The sequence below is a fragment of the Diorhabda carinulata genome, chromosome 5, assembly GCF_026250575.1.
Source record: "Diorhabda carinulata isolate Delta chromosome 5, icDioCari1.1, whole genome shotgun sequence".
Lineage (NCBI taxonomy): Eukaryota > Metazoa > Arthropoda > Insecta > Coleoptera > Chrysomelidae > Diorhabda > Diorhabda carinulata.
The window spans coordinates 1,285,193-1,306,417 of record NC_079464.1 but is presented as its reverse complement, the minus strand read 5'-3'; the positions used below and the strand labels follow the sequence as shown (position 1 = coordinate 1,306,417).

The 21,225-nt window shown below is 42.0% G+C and overlaps 1 protein-coding gene across 1 annotated transcript; it reads right to left on the bottom strand.

The window, feature by feature from the left end:
* Positions 1-19,166: 19,166 nt before the first annotated feature.
* On the bottom strand, positions 19,167-20,901 carry LOC130894134 (uncharacterized). Its single transcript, XM_057800734.1, has 2 exons — positions 20,688-20,901; positions 19,167-19,924 (listed from the first exon to the last, which is right to left on the bottom strand). Exons 1-2 carry the CDS (start codon positions 20,899-20,901, stop codon positions 19,167-19,169), a joined length of 972 nt encoding a protein of 323 aa, XP_057656717.1.
* Positions 20,902-21,225: the final 324 nt, after the last annotated feature.

Sequence of the window (21,225 nt, the reverse complement as noted above, 5' to 3'; positions counted from 1 at the left end):
GCAGTGCTCTTTGCTCACCCCCCTCATATCAGGCCCGGCAAGCCGTATACTGGCAGAGGGAAGCGGAAGAGCATCGAACGGGACTTTTTGTTTCAGATCGCCGCCAGCTCCTGGACAGACGCGACCCGAAACGGAAGGAAGACTGCAAGCAGCCAAGGATGGGGTAAGTATTTTCACGATATCCTCCTAGCCCTCGGGTACCCTAATAGCATCGGAGGGGGAACATCTTCGGATAGTCTAGGTTGGGAAATCGACTAAAGCTTGGACTTGGCTTTGTCGTAGGATTGGGAATCGGTCAGTCTTAGTTTTCGTCGTTTTCCCCCGGACCTGAGTTACGAGGGATGTTCCCCGTGAAACAGCCCCGAAGGATCATCACGACTACTTCAGCCTCTCACCGCGACAAGGTGCTGACCCCGGAGAGGAACCTAACCTAACCTAACCTTTTTTTTTGCCCCCAAGGTAGGGTGGTAGCTAATGCTGTCCTCACAGCGGGCGGGAGCAGTGCTGTGAGTTTGTGTGGGACTCTCACCCACTAAACCACCCTCCTTGTTTACGCATCTCTGGGGATTTACGTGCGCCGGGAGGACAACAAGTTGTCATTACATCGGCGCACCTCCCCTTTGAAAATCCCATTCCTTATTCAATCACTATCCCTGAGAGTTTCTATCCTCTTTTTCCTTTCTGTTCATTACTACGGTCATGTAAGTCGTTACCGCGTTCCAGGTTACTTTGTCCTCCAACATTTTCCCTATGATCTCGGTTGCCGTAGGCAAGTTACATCCTAGTTGTTCTTTCAGTCTGGTTCTCTCCTCACTCCATCTCGCACATTCGTAGAGGACATGGGCCGGGTCGTCCCTTTGCCCACATGTTTTTCATGTGTAATCCTCGGTTTTACGGATTTTTTTAGTGAAGGTACCGAACGAACCATGCCCCGTCAGAACCTGCGTGATGTAGTAAGAAGTGGTTCTGTGTTTGCACATGACCCAGCTTCTTATGTCTTTAATCAATGTTTTTGTCCACTGGGCCTTCGTCTCCAGACTATCCCACCTCTCCTGCCACTTTTTATATGTTCTTTCTCTTGCCATTCGTCTATTACCGGCTAACCTGCCTCCTATGTTATATAGAAAGCATCTCTCAGTTATCATGAGATCGATCAGTGGGAAACCTGCTATATTCTGGACTGTCTCGGCCGATACGGTCCTATAGGCAGCGGCGACCATCAGTAAGCCTTTTCTTTGCGCGGCCATTAATCTTTCCTTGTATGATAGTATCTTCATGGCTTCGCGCCAGGCTGGCGCCGCATACAGGAGGACGCTGTGCATTACTTGGCACATAACCCTGCGCTTGCAATAACCAGGCCCTCCCACATTCGGCATCAGTCTCCTTAGTTGTGCGATCTTTTTATCGGCTTTTTCGACCGTGTATTTCATATGTTCTAGGAAGTTGAGGTTTTTTGTTATTATTACTCCCAGATATTTTATTTTCTTTTTGGCCACGACTCTTTGTCTTTCCACTACCATTTTGAAATGACCATTTGTTTTCCGTGGTCCCTTCACCGTCAGTATCTCCGTTTTTTGAGGAGCAATTTTAAGTCCGTTTCTTATTATCCAACGGACCGCTAGAGCTACAGTGTTCACTGCTCTATTCCTGACCTCATTTTCTTTGTCTCCTACGATGTAGAAGACGAGGTCATCAGCGTACGCGATAGTGGAAACTTTTGGGCCATAGTCCAATACTAGGATACCATTGTACAGGATTTTCCACAGAACTGGTCCAAGGACGGAGCCCTGCGGAACACCCATCGTGCACCTGTATGATATGATGCCGGAGGTCACCCTCCTGCCACTCAGGTAGTTCTTTATGTAATTCGTTAGATAAGGGCTGATTTCGTTATCTTTACAAGCCATGACTATTTTATGCCATTTCGCGGTATTGAAGGCATTTTTTATATCAACAGCCACAAGTACACCCCATTTGTGGCTGGTTTTACCTACCATTTCCTTTAGTTCATTAATTGCCGACACCGTTGATCTTTTGGGTCGGAAGCCATGCTGGTGCGGAGATAAGAGGTTCTTATTCTCGATCTCCTCAGCCAATCTATTTGTAATCATACGTTCTAGTAATCTTCCGAGAGTTGATCAGGCATATAGGGCGATAGCTGCCTGCCTCGTTTGGGTCTTTACCCTCCTTCGGAAGTAGAACGACTCTCGCTGGTTTCCAGCAGTCGGGAAACCGTTGTTGTTTCAAAAGTTCGTTTAGATAGTTTAATACTTGCAACGGTTTAGTTTTTACCGCGATTTTAAGAGCTTCGTTTGGCAGGCCATCTGGTCCTGGTGCCTTGCCGTTTTTAATATCCCTAATCGCTATATCGAGCTCATCGCTGGTGAAACTATTTGGTACCTCGTGTAGTGCGGGTTCGTCATCGTCGTCATTGTTTGTCGTTTTCCCTCTTGTTGTCGGGAAGAGGGTGCGGAGGATATTTTTTCTCCTTTTCGCACTGAGTTGGCCTTGTGTTCTATTAGCCATCTTGCCCGTCACTATCCTGTAACCCTGGCCCCATATGTCGTTTTCAAGGTCTTTCATGAGGTCGTCCCAACATCTCTTTTTGGCTTGCAGAATTAGTCTTTTTAGTAGTTTGCCTTGTTCCTTCATACCGTCTTCCCACTTTTGTTTAGCTGTGGGAGTTTTTCTCGGGTGAATCTACGTCTTTGTTTATTATATTCATTTCTGGCATTTTCAATTTCAGGATTCCACCAGAATGGTTGCATCGAGGTATTAGCGTCGTTATTACTGGTGGCATCTTTATATGCCTTTAGTATTTCCTCGTATGTTCCATTACTTTTTTTTAGTATTTCTACGTAGTTTTCGGTGTCCAAGTAAGTCCTTTTCCTGTTGTTAGGGCTCATCTTTTTTATTGCTCCTTTCGTTTTTATCTGATATCGAATATGTCCATGGTGTGTATAAGGGTTGACATATTCTATACACCAGTTGGTGATCTTATTATGATGACTGGTATGACAGAGAGTAACGTCTATATGTGTTTTAGAGTTACCTCTTTCAAATGGTGTGATGGCCGTTGTTGATTACTACCCATCCTGTTTGGGCCAACCACTCCTCTACCATTTGTCCTTTTATATCAGATATAGGAGATCCCCATATTGCGGATTTCGCGTTTATATCTCCGGCCATTATGGATAGTCGTCTTCCGTTGTTTTTGGTAGCCGTTTCGAATGTTTTATCTATGGAATTTGGTATTCTCTATCGCTGATATTCGGTGAGATATAAACGGCCGTCATGATGGTGCCCTTGGTTTCTATTTGTACGCAGTTATCACCTCGAAGCGTCTTATCTATTTCTAAGTTTTTATTTATAATGGCTATTGCCACTCCTGCATTCTTATCTACGAGATATCCTTTTTTTTGCGATGTTTTTGTTTGGCTCGGATATTATCATAATGTCGATGTGGTGTTTGTTTGCTTCGTCAAAGGCGATAGCATGCGCTATCTTGGACCTTCCCAAGTTCACTTGCAGTACGTTTATCTGGTTTTTGCCTATTTTTTTTATCATTAGCCATTTTGCTTGTAACAGGCCCACATTCTCACCACCCTGTGCAGCAAGATACGTGACCCCGGGCTATCATATGGGAAATTTATTGTAATATTAATCTTATTTATAACCGTAGGTATCCTAGTTGGGGTTTTGTGGTAAAAGTTGGGATTCGTTCCTCTAAAACCTAGGTTAAAATAAATAAATAAATATATAGATAAAAAATAAATAAAACCTTTGTTGTCGTCGTGTTGAGAGTATAGAATTCAACCGACGACAACTTCCTAAAATAGGCCTCCGGTGTATATTGCCGGAACTTAGAGACGACAGCGACGACAATTACAAACATATTAAAATCCGAATTTCTTCTTGTGGGGTCTAGATCTGGGACAAAGAGGTTGTAAAAGGACCTTTTGTCCATTTTAATTGATTTAGATCCTCTTTAGTCCTTATTCCCTAGGACTAATTTCCTGTACTCTGGACACCTCATGGTGTCCATCCTATGCCCTTCAATTTTGCAGGCCATACATTTCGCTACGGCCTTACACTCCTGTGCTCTATGGTTGAGACCACCACAATTGAGGCATTGCTTACTTCTGTCCTCCCCCTTACAGGAGGTCACTATGTCCGTATTCCAGACATCTGAAGCACCTCAGAGGGGCTATTCGCTCCCTCACCCTGCAAGCCGACCATCCTATTTTGATGGTTCCAAGCTCTCTAAGCTTGCCGGCTTTATTGTTCGGGACGGAGAGAAGACACATCTGCCCTCCGAATTTCGTCTTTCTAAATAGTTTCATCTCCACAAGACCTGCTAGGCCGGTCTGTTTTTCTACCTCAACTTTCACCTCCTCCGGGGTGACCGCAGGGTCGAGGTCGAGGATCTGTTCGACCTCGCTGAGCTTTCGTTTAATAGCCTCTGGGGCTGTTTCGTCATTCCTGGAGTTTTCCTCCCTCCAGGATTTTTTCTTTGCTATTTTTTCTTCTTTGTTCGTGCTTTGGCACCAATAGGGTGTGGTGACCTTTTTCTCGATACCGAGTAGGATCGAGAATAGGTCAGACTTTCTGAAGTCAAACTCCTCGCTTGACTCCTTCTCCTCTTCAGCTATGACCTCCTCCTCCATCATGGTCAATTGTCTGACCGTCGAGAAGGATTTGTTTACCATTTCCTTGTGCTTCCTTATCAGCTCCTGTTCAAAGAGCTCCCGGGCGAGGTCATCCTCGACAGTTTTTACATCCTCGTCAATTTTTATATTGCCGTCTTCACCAGAAGACGACGTACAATCCTCATCATCAATTACAATTCTTTTTCTGTCATTAGACAGAGATGCCTCCTACGTCTTTTCTTATTCTGTTTTAATAGATTTTCCATTCAAATCTCTGGGAGGTCGCCTGGTATCCCAGAGGCACCGTTCAAGACTGACTTCGCGCAGCCATTCATCCCATAGCCACGGTGGCTAACAGCGTAGGATTACGGATTTTTTCTCCAGGTTTACTCCTGTTTTTTGAGCTGTTTCTTAGCTTCACTCCCCTCTACCCGTCCGTCAAGACGGTCCGAGAAGAGAGGAAGTTACTGAGCCACTCCACCAACGTCAAGGTCTCACAGCTCTTAGGAATGGAATCTAACCTAACCTAACCTAACCTAACTTAACCTAACCTAATCTAACCTAACCTAACCTAACCTTTTTTTTTGTGGGTGGGAAAATCTTCTAAAGACGCCTAGGAAGGTGCCCAGGTGTGCCGGATTCGTCCGTTATCCAGACGCCTACCAGCTAAAAACCCACCCTCTTCTCCGCTGGCGCGTGCGGTACCGCTCTCAGCGAACATCGCTTCGCCCGCGTCAGCTTTGCCATTTTCTCCTTTTCCTTACCTGTGAAAAAGAAAAAATAAGAATAAAAACACAATAAATAGAAAATAAATAAATAAAACTTATCCTTAGTTGTATAAATAACATTTTAAAAGTTGTTGTATAAATAAAATAAAATAAAAAAGCTATGATGTGAGATAAAAACAGTAGGGCCGAGGGAGGACATATAGAACCTCTATAGATAAAATAATAAGTATATAAAAAGCCCTAAACTATAACAACTTCGTAATAAATGACGAATAAATAAATAAATAACAAAAAACTTAACCTAACTGTATAAATAAAAATTTCCCTACACTAATTGTATAAATAAAATTTAAAATTGTTGTATAAATAAAATTTAAAATTGTTGTATAAATAAAATTTAAATAAATAAGACCTTAACCTAACTATATAAATAAAACTTTCTAACACTAGATGTATAAATAAAATGTTAAAATTGTTGTATAAATAAGATAAATAACTAACTAACTAAATAAGACCACATAAACTTAACCTAACTGTATAAATAAAACTTTCTATCACTAGATGTATAAATAAAATGTTGAAATTGTTGTATAAATAAAAAAATTTAAATAAAATAAATAAGACTACCTAAACTTGAACTAACTGTATAAATAAAACTCTCTAACACTAGATGTATAAATAAAATGTTAAAATTGGTGTATAAATAAAATAAATTAATAAATAATTAAAATTTTGTATAAACAAAAAAGGACAAATACATGGAATAAATAAATAAATAGGTAATTAAAATTTGAATAAATTAGAACGAACACATTTAAAATTCTTCTAAACCTAATTCAGTCGTCACGTTCTTTATCCTCTTTCTCTTTAGCCTTCATTAGTCCCGTCACAATTTCAATTATCTGGTCATAGACTTTTTTTGCTCAATGGCAGCCTTCATAATGGTCGTACAGTCAAAGTCGCCTCCCTCCTCCTTGTTTAGGATTTTTTTTATTTTGTCTTGAAAGTTTCTGTGGACTCGGCACTCCAATACCACGTGCCGCGGGTCCTCTGTCACACCGCAGCTGGGGCATAGGTCGTCTCTAGTTTTTTTTATTCCGTGTGTGTACTTTTTGAACGACCCATGCTCCGTTAGAAATTGAGTAAAATAATAGTTGGTTCTGCGGTGTGCACATTTGAACCAGCTTTTGACGTCCGGTATTGAAGTCCTCATCCACGCGGCTTTGACCTCTTCCTCCTGCCATTCTTGCTGCCATTTGTCCAAACTGACTTCCCTTTCCAAATCCTTTATTTTTTCTATATTTTCATTGTCAGTTTGGACCCTTTCGTATATCCTGACCCTCTCCTCCACTAATATATGAATAGGGATAGCACCCGCTATCACCTGCAGCGCGATAGCCGATACCGTTCTATACGAGCTGCATACCCGAAGCAGCGGTTTCCTTTGAGCCTTTATGTATTGTTGTTTATATTTGTTTTTCTTCATGACTTCCGCCCATACCGGAGCCCCGTATAGGAGGATGGAGTGTATTGCCTCCAATGTAACCCTCCTCCTTTGGCTACCGGGCCCACCCACGTTTGGCAGCATTTTCTGCAGGGCGGAAGTCCTTTCCTCCGCTTTCGTTACCGCTGCTTCTACGTGCTTCGAGAAGGTCATTCTATCGTCAAAAGTCACTCCCAGATATTTAATTGTTTTTTTAGGAGTAATGATTTGGCCTCCGAGATCAAATTTTATTTGGTCCCGGGTCGCTCTAGATCCCCTTAACACAATAATCTCCGTCTTATCTACTGCTAATCGTAGGTCCATCTGCTCAATCCAGCATTTTATTCTATCCATATTTTTGTTTACTATGCCCCAATTCATATCGCTTTCCGCTAGTATTGCCAGGTCGTCAGCGTATGCGATCGATCTGGCCCCGCCTTCTAGTTTTATTTTGAGTACCCCATCGTACAATATGTTCCATAGGGTCGGTCCCAACACCGACCCTTGGGGTACCCCTGCGGTTAACTATATGTGTTGCCTTCTCGATACGCATACTCTTCTTTCGGTTAGGTAGTACTTTACTATGTTGACTAAGTATACTGGGGTCTCTATTTTATTTAGTTCCTGTATTATGAGACCCCAGTTTGCCGAATTGAATGCATTTTGTATGTCTAGCATTATTAGGACTACCCACCTTTTTTTGGAAGCTTTCGCCGCGTCGTGTACCCACTTTGCGGCGTCAACTGCTGATCGACCTCTGCGGAAGCCGTATTGCTGTTTGGAGAGAGCTGTTTTGCTGTCCAGGAATTTTTCTAATCGTTTTTTTATTAAAATTTCGTAGTATTTTCCCAGACAGTCTAACAAACATACCGGCCTATAAGAGGCCGGTGAATCGGGGGGTTTCCCAGGTTTGAGTAACAAACCAAGTTCGCTATTTTCAGTTCTTTGGGAAACTCTTGCCTACACAGTAGTTCCATAAAGACGGTTTTTATTAGGTCCGGCTGCGTAGTAATCAGGGTTTTGACTACCTCTGGTGGCAGGCCATCATAGCCGGGGGCTTTACCCTGTTTAATTTCCTTTGCAGCGGCTAGGATTTCCTCCGTTGTGAATTTTGGTGCAGCCGCGTCGCTCTCCTTTTGAAATTTCTCTTTCTTTTTTGTTGGAAAGAGTAGCGACGCGGCCTCTAGCCGCTGCTCTTCACTCAGATTTTATGGGGCGATGACTTTTTTTCATTATTATTTTATATGCCTCGCCCCATATATCTTTTTCCAGTTCTTCGCATATGGGCTGCCATCTTTTCTTTTTTTTATTTTTGATCATTTTACCCAGAGCTTTTCTTTTTTGCTTATATAAGTCTTTATATTTTTCTTCCCCCCCGCTTCTGGTGAATCTTCTCCGGGCAACGAGGCAATCCTCTCTTAGCTTCTCTATCTCGTCGTTCCACCAATATGGCACGTGCCGATTTTTATTATTATTGTTGGTTTTTTTATTGTTATTCTTCCTTTCCATTATTATTGACTTGACAACTGACTGAAGTGTGTCATAGTTCATCACCTCACCTTCCTGTATTTTCTTATTTATTTCTTTTAGTACTTCTTTGGTATCTATTTTGTTTTTATTATTTATAAAGTTGATTTTTCTGGTTTTAATTTTTATTTCGAAGGTGATGAACCTATGGTGGGTAAACACCTGATCTTCGAGGACATCCCAGTTTGCGACTTTCCTGGACGACCCCTCACTAGCAAGAGTCACGTCAATGTGACTCCTGCTAGCGCCTCTTACGAATGTTGGTTTTCCGTTATTTATACATATTATATTAAGTTGGGCCATCCAGTCATCCCACAGGTCGCCCGCCCCTCTCATCATTGATTGGGGAACCCCACTGGGACGATTTCGCGTTGATGTCCCCAACGATCAAGTAATTTCTTTGTTTGATGGCGGCGTTCACTATGTTTTTTACTTTTTTCCTGTATTCTATAAAAGGGATGTTGGGGGATATATAACAGGCCACTATCGCAATTTCGCTGTTAAGCTCCACCACGATGTAGCCCGATTCTCGAATAATTTTCCGTACCCCAACATCCCTGTTTCTGAAGAACACCGCCACATCCTTACTTTTGTCCTGTACCCACCCGCATCCCTCAGTCAGTTTCTTGTTTGGTTCGGCAACAACGAGAAGATCCGCTTCGAGCTCCGCAGCTTTCACGTGGGTTAGGTCATGCGCTAGCCTGGCCCTCCCCACGTTAATCTGCAAAACCCTGATGCCGTCCTTGTAGTTGTTAAGGGCCATATTTTTTTTTCTAACATGACGACTGTATACCTAACCTAACCTATTTTTAACCCTAACTTTTCCCAAACACGGCTCCCCTATATTTTGGACAGTCCATTGTATCTGTCCGGTGTCCCTTTTCCTCGCACGAGAAACAGTACGCTTCATTTTTACATTCTTGGGCCCTGTGCCCTTCCTTAAGGCAATTGAAGCAGCTCTCACTCCTGTCCTTGCCCTTACAGGAGTATGTGCTGTGCCCGTATTCCAGGCACCTATAGCACCTCAGGGGGGTAAATCTTTCTTTTATGGTACATAGTTGCCAGTGTACTTTTATTTTATTTGTGGCCCTTACCACAGCCGTCCTTTCTTCCCTCACCGCGACTGTGGCTGTTTGGCCTTCCCCCCTGCTGTCCCTCATGCTTCTTATATTTATGTCATCATCCTTGAGGCCGGTCTACTCACAGATAGCCGTCTTAAGCTCTTGTTAGCTTACCGACGGGTCTACCTCCATTACCGTAAAGACGGCCTCCCTCCTCTTTACTGTCATTGTCATGTCCTCCATTTTTTCAGTTAGGGCACCTTTCAGCTTTTCGGCTTCCCCCTGTCCCTTGAGTTTAACCAGGAGGTCCCCCCCGGTTTTCTTTACCGCCTCTACCTTGATGCCCAGTTCGTCAACTTTAATGTTGGACTTCATATTCCTCAAAACCTCTGTATATTTAAGGGAGCCGGTTTTGATGAATAGTGATTTCCCCCCCCCCCCGTACCCCCATTATTTACTGCATCATCAACTCTAGATATTATTTTGTACTTAACTTCTACTCTCCTGTTTAGGAATTCTATAATTTTTCTGATTACTGTTTTATCTAATCCCTCCCCTATCACAACCGTTACTTCCTTTTCGGCCCTACAGAAGGTTGAGCGACTCAGGACCGACCACTCCTTTCGGAGACACCCTATGGGCCATTGGGACGCGTTGTGTCGGGTAGACCAAACCCCATCCCAGGGAACTCGTGTCGAGGATTTGGGCTGAATCAATCCCTACCTCCTCTACCCGACCTTCCTGAGCACGAAACCTAACCTAACCTAACCTTTTTTTTTTGTGGGTGGGAAAATCTTCAAAAGACTTCTGGGGAGGTGTCCCAGGCGTGCTGGATTCACCCGTTACCCGGGCGCCTACCAGCTAAAAACCCACCCTCTTCTCCACCGACGCATGTGGAACCGTTCTTAGCGAACATCGCGTCACATGCGCCGGCTTTACTCTCTTTTCCTTTTTCTCTCTTCCTTTTTTTTTTTCTTCGTTGGTCTGTAATTTAAAGAAGAGTAAAAAACTACACAACATATAAATAAATAACACATAAACATATAAGACACTTACACCCGAAAAATTGTATAGATAAAAATTCCTACTCCTAATCTTACCCCTTACTTATTGTATAAATAAAACCTATGCTAATCCTATTTTTTTAAAAAATTTGTATATATAAAGCTTTGAGTATAAATAAAACTTACCCTAAAAAACGCTTAATCCTACTTTAAAATACTAGGTAAATATAAAAATCTAAATCTAGAATTAAACTTATCCTAATATAAATAAAACTTATGTCCTAATCTAATTCTACGTTAAAATTTTTTGTATACTTTTAAAATTGTATAAATAAAATTCTTATCTAAATCTAAGTTGTATATATAAAAGTTTAAAATTTGTGTATAGACATTTATTAAAATTTTAAAAACTTGTATGGATAAAATTTAATGAAATTAATAAATTAAGACGTCACTAGTTATTACTACTACTACTACTACTACATATTAAAAATCGCCACGCCTTCTTTCCTTCTCCTCTTTGGCTTTTATCATTCCCGTAACGATGTCTATAACCCTATCGTACACCTTCTTTTCTCTAATGGCAGCGATCATAATGTTCCTACACCTCAGGGTGCCATTACTCCTTATTATTTTCTTTAATTCGTTTTGTTTTTGCCGGTGGACACGACACTCCGTCACCACGTGACGGGGGTCCTCCGTCACACCGCAGGTGGGGCATTGGTCATCTCTCGTTTTTTTTATTCCATGAGTATATTTTCTGAAAGACCCATGCCCCATTAGAAATTGCGTAAAGTAGTAATTCGTTCTGCGGTGTACGCACTCCCGCTGCCATTTGTCCAAGCTGACTTTTCTTTCTTCTTTCCTTATCGTGTCTATGTTGTCTTCCCTGTCAGCCTGGACTCTTCTATAGATTCTGACCCTCTAGTCCACCATTATATGAATGGGGATCACTCCCGCAATCGTCTGCAGCGCAATTGCAGAGACAGTTCTGTATGCGCTGCAGACCCGGAGCAGCGGTTTCCGTTGTGCCGATATATATAGATTTTTGTATTTTTGTATGTTCATAACTTCCGCCCATACCGGTGCTCCATAGAGGAGGATCGAATGGATATTTTCTAATAGTACCCTCCTCTTCTGGCTACCAGGGCCACCTATGTTGGGTAACATCCTTTGTAGGGCGGAAGTTCTTTCTCCTGCTTTCTTTACCGCTGCTTCCACGTGTTTCGAGAAGATCAGTCTATTATCGAAGGTAACGCCTAGGTATTTTACCGTTTTTTGGGATTTGACAAATTGGCCGGTTCCGAGATCGAATTGAATTCGATCCCGGAACACTCTAGGACCTCTAAGCACTATTATTTCCGTTTTTTCTACTGCTATTTGCAAGTCCATCTGCTCTATCCAGCTTTTTATTCTAATCAAGTTTTTTTTATTATATCTACAATGCCCCAATTCATATCGCTTTCCGCTAATATAGCTAGATCGTCAGCGTATGCGATCGATTTGGCGCCGCCCTCTAGTTCTAGTCGGAGTACCCCGTCGTAGAGTATGTTCCAAAGGGTCGGTCCTAACACCGACCCTTGGGGTACTCCGGCGGTCAGTGGGATTGTTGCCTTCTCGATACGCATACTCTCCTTTCCGTTAGGTAGTCCTTTATAATATTTACCAAGTATCCTGGGGCCTCCATTTCCTGTAGTTTTTTATTATTTATCATTATGAGGACCACCCATCTTCTTCTCGAAGCTTTCGCCGCATCGTGTACCCACTTTACGGCGTCCACTGCTGAACGACCTTTGCGGAAGCCGTACTGCTGATCTGACAGAGCTGCTCTGCTGTTCAGGAAATTTTCTAATCTTTTTTTTATTAAGATTTCGTAGTATTTTCCCAGACAGTCTAACAAGCATACCGGCCTATATGAGGCCGGCGAATCGGGGGGTTTCCCAGGTTTCAATAACAGTATTAAATTTGCTATTTTTAATTCTCTAGGAAACTCTTGCCTGCACAGTAGTTCGTTAAAAACGGATGAAATAATTTCAGGCCTCGTTTTGATCAGGGTTTTAATTGCCTGTGGTGGCAGGCCATCAGGGCTTTACCCTGTTTGATATCCTCGGCAGCGGCCAGGATCTCCTCTGTCCTGAATTTTGGTGCAGATGCGTCGCTTTCCCTGTGGAAGTTTTCTTCCCTTTTTTAGGGAAAAGTAGCGACGCGGCCTCTAGCCGCTGCTCTTCGTTTAAGTTGTATGGGGCGACTACCTTCAATGTTTTCATTGTGATTTTATATGCGTCGCCCCATATATCCTTTTTGAGGTCCTCGCATATGGCCCGCCATCTCTTCTTCTTTTCGTTTTTTATTGCCTTGCCCAGAGCTTTTTTTTCCGTTTGTATGTATCCTTATAAATTTCTTCGCCCCCGCTTCTTGTGTATGTCCTCCGGGCAAGGAGGCAATCCTCTCGGAGTTTCTCTATCTCATCGTTCCACCAATATGGCATTTGCCCGTTGTAGTTTTTTTTTGTTTTTATTCTCATTTTTTACTTTTTCTGTCAGAGGTCTTGCATTTGTTTTGTAAATATTCAAATTATTATTGGCATAATAAATTATTTGGGAATTTATTCCAGCAATATTTATTAAGGCAAAAAATATTACCATTGGCCATCTCCGAACATTTCTTGCCACATTGTAGGTTGCACATAGCTTGTCGACAACATCAACTCCAGACTTTAATCTGTTGTATTCTAGAATTATCTCCGGTTTTCCAGACTCTTCATCTACTTCATTGTCATTGTGCATGCTGGAAATTAGTAAGACATTTTTTCCTTTTTTTGGTATATAAGATACTAATGTACAATTTTTAGTAAAGCCAAATGAATTGCTATTTATTGGCCTGTATTTAGTGTTGATAAACTCAGGGGGAAGTTGAGGCTTGTTTTTTCTTATAGTTCCCAGCAAAGACAATTTTTTTTCTTTCAAAAATTGCAACAACTCAAAACTTGTGAACCAGTTGTCACAAGTTATGTTTCGCCCAGTTCCGAAAATAGGCTGTGATAATCTTAAAACAACGTCTTTCGGTGAATTGCTCATTTTGTAGGGTCCCTCTGGCTGCTTGCCAGCATAAATTTCTAGATTATATGTATAGAACATTTTAGCATCGACAAGAGCATAAATCTTCACTCCATATTTATTAGGCTTAGATGGTATGTATTGCCTAAAGGAACACCTTCCGCGGAACCCTTCCAGCTTTTCGTCTATTGTCACGTTTTCCCCGACTGAGTAGCTTTTTTGGCAGTTGTCTACAAATAATTGGAAAATATCGCGGACAGCTGCCAATTTGTCTTGAGCTTTTCTGGACTCTCTGGTGCTAATGTCATCAAATCGAGTGCATCTCACAAGAAATTTAAATCTCTTTAAATTCATAACGAGACGAAACCGTTCCACACCACACCCGTCCTCTCCCCACAATTCTTCCAAGGATTGCCGATTACTCCTAAGTACCCCAGCAAGATAGAGTAATCCGATAAACGCCTTGAATTCAGCTACATCTGTAGGTTTCGCGTCTCTATCTCTTTGAAAGCGGATACGAATGCTTTCAATAAATATGTTTGTGTAATTCACAATCATGTTTATTATTTCCTCAGACATAATGCATTTCCAGCATTCTAATGGAGAAGAAGCATTTCGTGCTTCCCCTATCACACCCGGCAAATGCATCAAAACATTTTGACTTGCTCGTTTTACCCGGGTGTTAGGTTTTTTTTTTGACCATTTTGTAATCTTATCTTTACCGAAACAAACATCGGTACAGCATTCATCTTCTTCAGAGCTATCTCCTTCTTGCTCTGAATCAGAGTCTTCTTGCCTTTCTTCAACTATGTCTTCTGCGTCGGTATCGGATTCGTCGCCATTGTCTTCATTTTCCAGCACGTCCTCTTCATTGAATAATAATTCATGAATGGCTGCGAGGTCGTCTGGGTTCTGGGTGTTAAAAAGTTCCCGTCTTTTTACCATTTGATTCTGTAATAAAAAAAATAATAAAAGTATAAATAAATCTCACGTTCGGGCGCAACTCATCTGACAGATTAGTTCAGGATTAATGGTTTTTAATTTTCAATAAGTAAGTATGTAATCCATAATAAGTAAAATTAAATAGTAATATCAAAATTAATTAAGATAAATTTGCAAAAAAATGAAATTAGTTAACTTACGTGATCAGGCGCAATTAATCTCACAGATTCAACCTTCTCTGACGACATCATAGAACGTACTGGATCTAAAGTGGGGGTAGGGTCGGCAAGGAGGGTAGGAGTCAGGAAGATAGCGGGAAGCCCTGCTCTCTGTGGTGAAACACTGAAACTTGGTAGACCAAAACAAATTCTACTCATCTCACAGATTAAATGCGCCCGACGGAAGGTTAATATTTTTTAGTACTAACTGAAGGGACTCGTAGTTCACCACCTTGTTGTCCGCCTCCATATTTTTTATTTTTTCTATGAGTTTTTCTTTGTTTTTATTTTTATCATTATTTTTGCTTTTATTTACTAGTTTGTTTTATTTTTAATGTCAAAGGTGATGAACCTGTGGTGGGTAAATATCTGATCGTCGAGAACGTCCCAGTTTGCGATTTTTCTGGATGACCCTTCACTAGCAAGAGTCACATCGATGTGACTCCTGCTAGTGCCCTCACGAATGTGGGTTTTTTGTTGTTTAATGGTATAATGTTCATTCGGGCCATCCAGTCGTCCCAGAGGTCTCCCCTCTTCTCATTAATAGGGGATCCCCACTGGGACGATTTTGCATTGACATCCCCAGAAAGTTCTTCTTGCCGGTGACGGTATTCATCATTTTCTTTATTATTTTTCTATAATCGATCATAGGGATATTGGGGGAAACGTAGCAGGCCACAATCGTGATCTCGCAATCAAGCTCGACTACGACGTAGCCCGCCTCTCTTTGTATATTCCTCACCCCAACATCCCTATTTCTAGCCCTTCCCACGTTAATCTGCAAAACCCTGATGCCGATCTTGCTAGAGGCCATTTTTTTTATTACTTTCTAAAGGAAAGCGTGTCGATTAGGTCCGGAGGTTTATCTCTCTACTTTTCCAAACACCGCGTCGCGATATTTCGGACACGCCATGGTGTCCGTCCGATGCCCACTTTCGCTGCACAAGAGACACCATGCTTCGTTCGGGCACTCCTGTGCCCGGTGTCCCTCCTTTATGCAGTTAAAGCAGCACCTACCACGATCTTTTCCCTTGCACTGGTAGGTGCTGTGTCCATATTCTAGGCATCGGAAACACCTTAGGGGGGTGAACCTTTCCCTTACTTTGCAGTACTGCCAGTGGATTTTAACCTTATCCACTGACCTAAGGGCCGCCGCCGCTGGATTCGCCCGTTATCCGAGAGCATCTTAAAATTTGTAGAAAAAATAAAATTAGAAATCTAATATAAATAAAATACCCTTATATAAATAAAACTTAAGTATAGTTTAAAATTGTATAGATAAAATGTAAAGTATAAATAAAAAAAAGTAACCTAAATGTATAAATAAAATCCTAAATCTAATTTTAAAAATTTGTATAAAAAAAATTTATCCTAAATCTAACTTTAAAATTGTATAAATAAAATTCCTAACTCTACTTTGTATATATAAAATTTTAAAATCAGTGTATAGACATATAATAAAAATTTAAAAACTTGTATAAATAAAATCGTTAAAATCAATAAATTAAGACGTCACACGCTACAATTACAACTACATATTAAAAATCGTCACGCTTTCTTTCTTTTTCCTCCTTGGCTTTTATCATTCCCGTAACAATATCAATAACCTTATCGTACACCTTCTTTTCTTTGATGGCAGCGATCATAATATTCCTACACCTCAGGGTGCCACTTCTTATTGCTTTCTTAAGTTCGTTTTGTTTTTTGCCGGTGGACTCGACATTCCGTCACCACGTGACGGGGGTCCTCCGTCACACCGCAGATGGAGCATAGGTCATCTCTCGTTTTTTTTATTCCATAAGTGTATTTTCTGAAAGACCCATGCCCCGTCAGGAATTGTGTAAAGTAGTAATTCGTTCTGCGGTGTGCGCACTTGTACCACTCCGTCACATCCGGTATCAGTGTCTTTATCCACGCGGCTTTGGCACCCTCCTCTCCACTCTCGCTGCCATTTGTCCAAGCTGACTTCTCTTTCTTCTTTTTTTATGCGTTCTATGTTGTTTTCCCTGTCAGCCTGGACTCTCCTGTAGATTCTGACCCTCTCGTCCAACATTATGTGTATTGGAATCACGCCCGCGATCGTCTGCAGCGCAATTGCAGATACGGTTTTGTATGCGCTGCAGACCCGAAGCAGCGGTTTCCTTTGTGCCGTTGTGTACAAGTTCTTATATTTTTGTATCTTCATAACTTCCGCCCATACCGGTGCCCCATAGAGGAGGATCGAATGGATATTTTCCAGTAGTACCCTCCTCCTCTGGCTACCGGGGCCACCTATATTAGGTAACATCCTTTGTAGGGCGGAAGTTCTTTCTCCTGCTTTCTTGACCGCTGCTTCGACGTGTTTCGAGAAGATCAGTCTATTATCGAAGGTAACGCCTAGGTATTTTACTGGGATTCGATCCCGGAACGCTCTAGGTCCTCTAAGCACTATTATTTCCGTTTTCTCTACTGCTATTTGCAGGTCCATCTGCTCTATCCAGCTTTTTATACTAATCAAGTTTTCCTTAATTATATCTACGATGCCCCAATTCATATCGCTTTCCGCTAATATGGCTAGATCGTCAGCATATGTGATCGATTTGGCGCCGCCCTCTAGTTCTAATCGGAGTACCCCGTCGTAGAGTATGTTCCAAAGGGTCGGTCCTAACACCGACCCTTGGGGTACTCCGGCGGTCAGTTGGATTTGTTGCCTTCTCGATACGCATACTCTCCTTTCCGTTAGATAGTCCTTCATCACGTTTACCAAATATCCTGGGGCCTCCATTTCCTGTAGTTTTTTTATTATTAGGCCCCAGTTGGCTGAATTGAATGCGTTTTTAGTATCGATCATTATGAGGACCACCCATCTTCTTCTCGAAGCTTTCGCCGCATCGTGTACCCACTTTACGGCGTCCACTGCTGAACGACCTTTGCGGAAGCCGTACTGCTGATCTGACAGAGCTGCTCTGCTGTTCAGGAAATTTTCTAATCTTTTTTTTATTAAGATTTCGTAGTATTTTCCCAGACAGTCTAACAAGCATACCGGCCTATATGAGGCCGGCGAATCGGGGGGTTTCCCAGGTTTTAATAACAGTATTAAATTTGCTATTTTTAATTCTCTAGGAAACTCTTGCCTGCACAGTAGTTTGTTAAAAACGGATGTAATAGTTTCAGGCCTCGTTTTGATCAGGGTTTTGATTGCCTCTGGTGGCAGGCCATCAGGGCCGGGTGCTTTACCCTGCTTAATGTCTTCGGCAGCGGCCAGGATTTCTTCCATCGTGAATTTTGGTGGAGCCGCGTCGCTGCTGCCCTCTCTAGAGAAGTTTTCCTCTCTTTTTTTTGGAAAGAGCAGGGACGCGGCCTCTAGCCGCTGCTCTTCGTTTAAGTTGTATGGGGCGACGGTCCTTAACGCTTTCATTGTGATTTTATATGCGTCGCCCCATATATCCTTTTCGAGATCTTCACATATGGCCCGCCATCTTTTCTTCTTTTCATTTTTTATTAACTTGCCCAGAGCTTTTTTTTTCTGTTTGTATATGTCCCTATAACTTTCTTCGCCCCCGCTTCTGGTGTATGTCCTCCGGGCAAGGAGGCAATCCTCTCGGAGTTTCTCTATCTCATCGTTCCACCAGTATGGCATTTGCCTGTTGTGATTTTTTTTGTTTTTATTCTCTTTTGATATTTTCTCTTTAATATCTTTTAGTACTAACTGAAGAGTCTCGTAGTTCATCACCTTGCTGTCTATATTTTTTATTTTTTCTATTAATTTTTCCTTATTTGTGTTTTTATTATTATTTTTATTTGTTTTGATTGTCTTACTTTTAATGTCAAAGGTGATGAACCTGTGGTGGGTAAATATCTGATCATCGAGAACGTCCCAATTTACAATTTTTCTGGATGACCCCTCACTAGCAAGAGTCACATCGATGTGACTCCTGCTAGTGCCCCTTACAACCGTAGGTTTTTTTATTATTTAGTGCTATTATATTCATTTGGGCCATCCAGTCGTCCCAGAGGTCACCCCTCTCATCATTAATAGGGGATCCCCTTGTGGGGACGTTAACGCAAAAGACGATTTTGCGTTAACGTCCCCGACGATCAGAAAGTTCTTATTGCCGGTGACGGTATTCATTATTTTCTTTATTGTTTTTCTATATTCAATCATAGAGACATTGGGGGAAACATAACAGGCCACGATCGTGATCTCACAATCAAGCTCGACCACGACGGAGCCCGCCTCTCGTTGTATTTTCCTCACCCCAATATCCCTATTTCTGAGTAATACCGCCACGTCCATTCTCTTATCTTGTACCCAACCACCCCCCTCAGTCAGTTTTTTATTAGGTTCAGAAATGATAAGTAGATCCACTTCGAGTTGAGCAGCTTTAACGTGGGTCAGGTCATGAGCTAGTCTAGCCCTTCCCACATTAATCTGCAGAACCCTGATGCCGGTCTTGCTAGAGGCCATTTTTATTTTAACCTAAAGGCGTGTCGATACTATATCCTAATTCCCAAGTCGCTATTTACCAAATACTATGTTTGTGTGTTTAGGGCACGCCATCGTGTCCGTCCTGTTGCCTTTATCATCACAAGAGAGGCACCACGCCTCATTTTGGCACTCTTGTGCCCGGTGTCCCTCTTTAATGCATTTGAAGCAGCACCTACTTCGATCTTTGCCACTACAATTGTAGGTGCTGTGGCCATATTCCAGGCAACGGTAGAACCTAAGGGGGGTAAACCTCTCCTTTACGGAGCAATACTGCCAATGAACCTTTATCTTCTGGGCAGATCTAAGGGCGGCCGCTCTTTCTTCTCTTATTGCTAGGGTGGCCGTCTGTCCGCCTCCCCTGCTCTCCCTCATACCTCTCACCTCTATTTCTTCCCTATCGATTCCGGTCCACTCACAGACGACCTCCTTTAGTTCTGATGGAGTGATCGAAGGGTCTACCTCCATGACGGTGAAGACTGATTCTTTCCTCTTCACCGTCATATCCATTTTTGTCCCAATTCTACTTTTTATTTCTTCTTTTAATCTTTCGGCCGCCCCTTGGCCCTTGATTTTTACTAGGAGGTCCCCCCCTCCCGTTTTCCGGACGGTCTCGACTTTAACGCCTATTTTCTCGACATTTACTACGTTTTTAATGTTTTTCAAGACGTCCGAAAAATTTTTGTCACCCGTGTTAATAAACAGCGACTCTCCCCCTCCCGTTTTGTTTCCTCCACCTGTAATTTCATCTCCCTTGGTGATTACCTTCCATTCCGTATCCTCCCTCCTACCTACATATTCTAATATTTGTCTAATTTCATTTTTCTTAATGCCCTCTCCGATTATAACATTAACTATTTTCCCCCCTCTCCGCCGCCAGTTTTGCCATCTCCTTTATGATTTTATAAGTTGAATCTTCCCCCTCCCCTACCCAAGCCAAATAATCGTGCCATTCGCGCTCCCTATTTTTTGTTTTAATCCTGTTCTCTACAATATCCGTCTGCCCCTCCTCTAGCTCATCTAGGATTCCCCAAACTTCTTCCCTTAATTTTTTTATTGCTTCTAGCGTTTCCCCTCCCCCTTCTTTTCCTATTATTATCACGCTGCTTGTTCTGTCTCTTAAGACTTCCTCTACCCTTTCCCTTTCCCATTTTGTTTTTTTTTTAAACCTCCTCCTCCCTTTCTTCCTTTGCTATACTTTCCCATTTTTCATATTCCCTTTCCCCGTTATCCAATTCTTTTATGATTTGTTTTGTAATTTCTTTTTTTCTATTTTTTTCCTCCTCCTCCTTGCATTCCCTGCATCTTTTTTCATACCCCCTATTTAGAATACATTTTTCTACTAAAACCCTCAATTCTTCAAATTTTTTTGTTAGTTCCGTGTCTCCCTTTATTATATTTTTTATTTCCTCTATTTTCCTCTCTTCCCCCTCCGTTTTTTCCTCCTCTTTCTTTTCTTTTTTATTTTCTATTTCCCCCTCAACCCTGCTTTCCTCCCTTTCCCTTTTTTTCCAGTTTCCCCGTATATTATTTTTTTCAGCAGTGCTCCCTCACTACTCTCATCTCCCTTTTGGTTTTCTTCTTCTTCTTTTTCTTCAATGATTGTTGATTGCGTTATAATTTTGTCCGAACTTCTGTTTATTTTTTTGTTCTTTTTCTGCCTCTCTATCAGCTCCCATTCAAATTTCTTTCTTTCTGCTTCTTCCTCCTCCTTTCTCCTCTTCTCTTCTTCCTTCTTCTTAAGTTTAAGTTTTAATTGGTTTTCCATTTGATTCCCACGAGTAGGGACGAATGAATGTCCGGCGAGGCAGTGCGCCCTTACCTCGCTAAGACTAGATACTCTGGAAGGTCGTCAGGTATCCCAGAAGCACAAGTTCGAGACTGACTCCGCGCAGCCATTCATCCCGTAGCCACGGTAGCTCACAACGTAGGATTACGGATTCTTTTCTCGAGGTTCACTCCTCGTTGTTTGTAATGCACGAAACAAGGCAAGCAAATTTGCAAGTTGAAATCTGATTGATATTCTTAGGCCAGTAAAACGGTGCACAAAAAGGAGTCGAAGTGGAAAGTTTTGGAGTAATTGTTTTTGTTG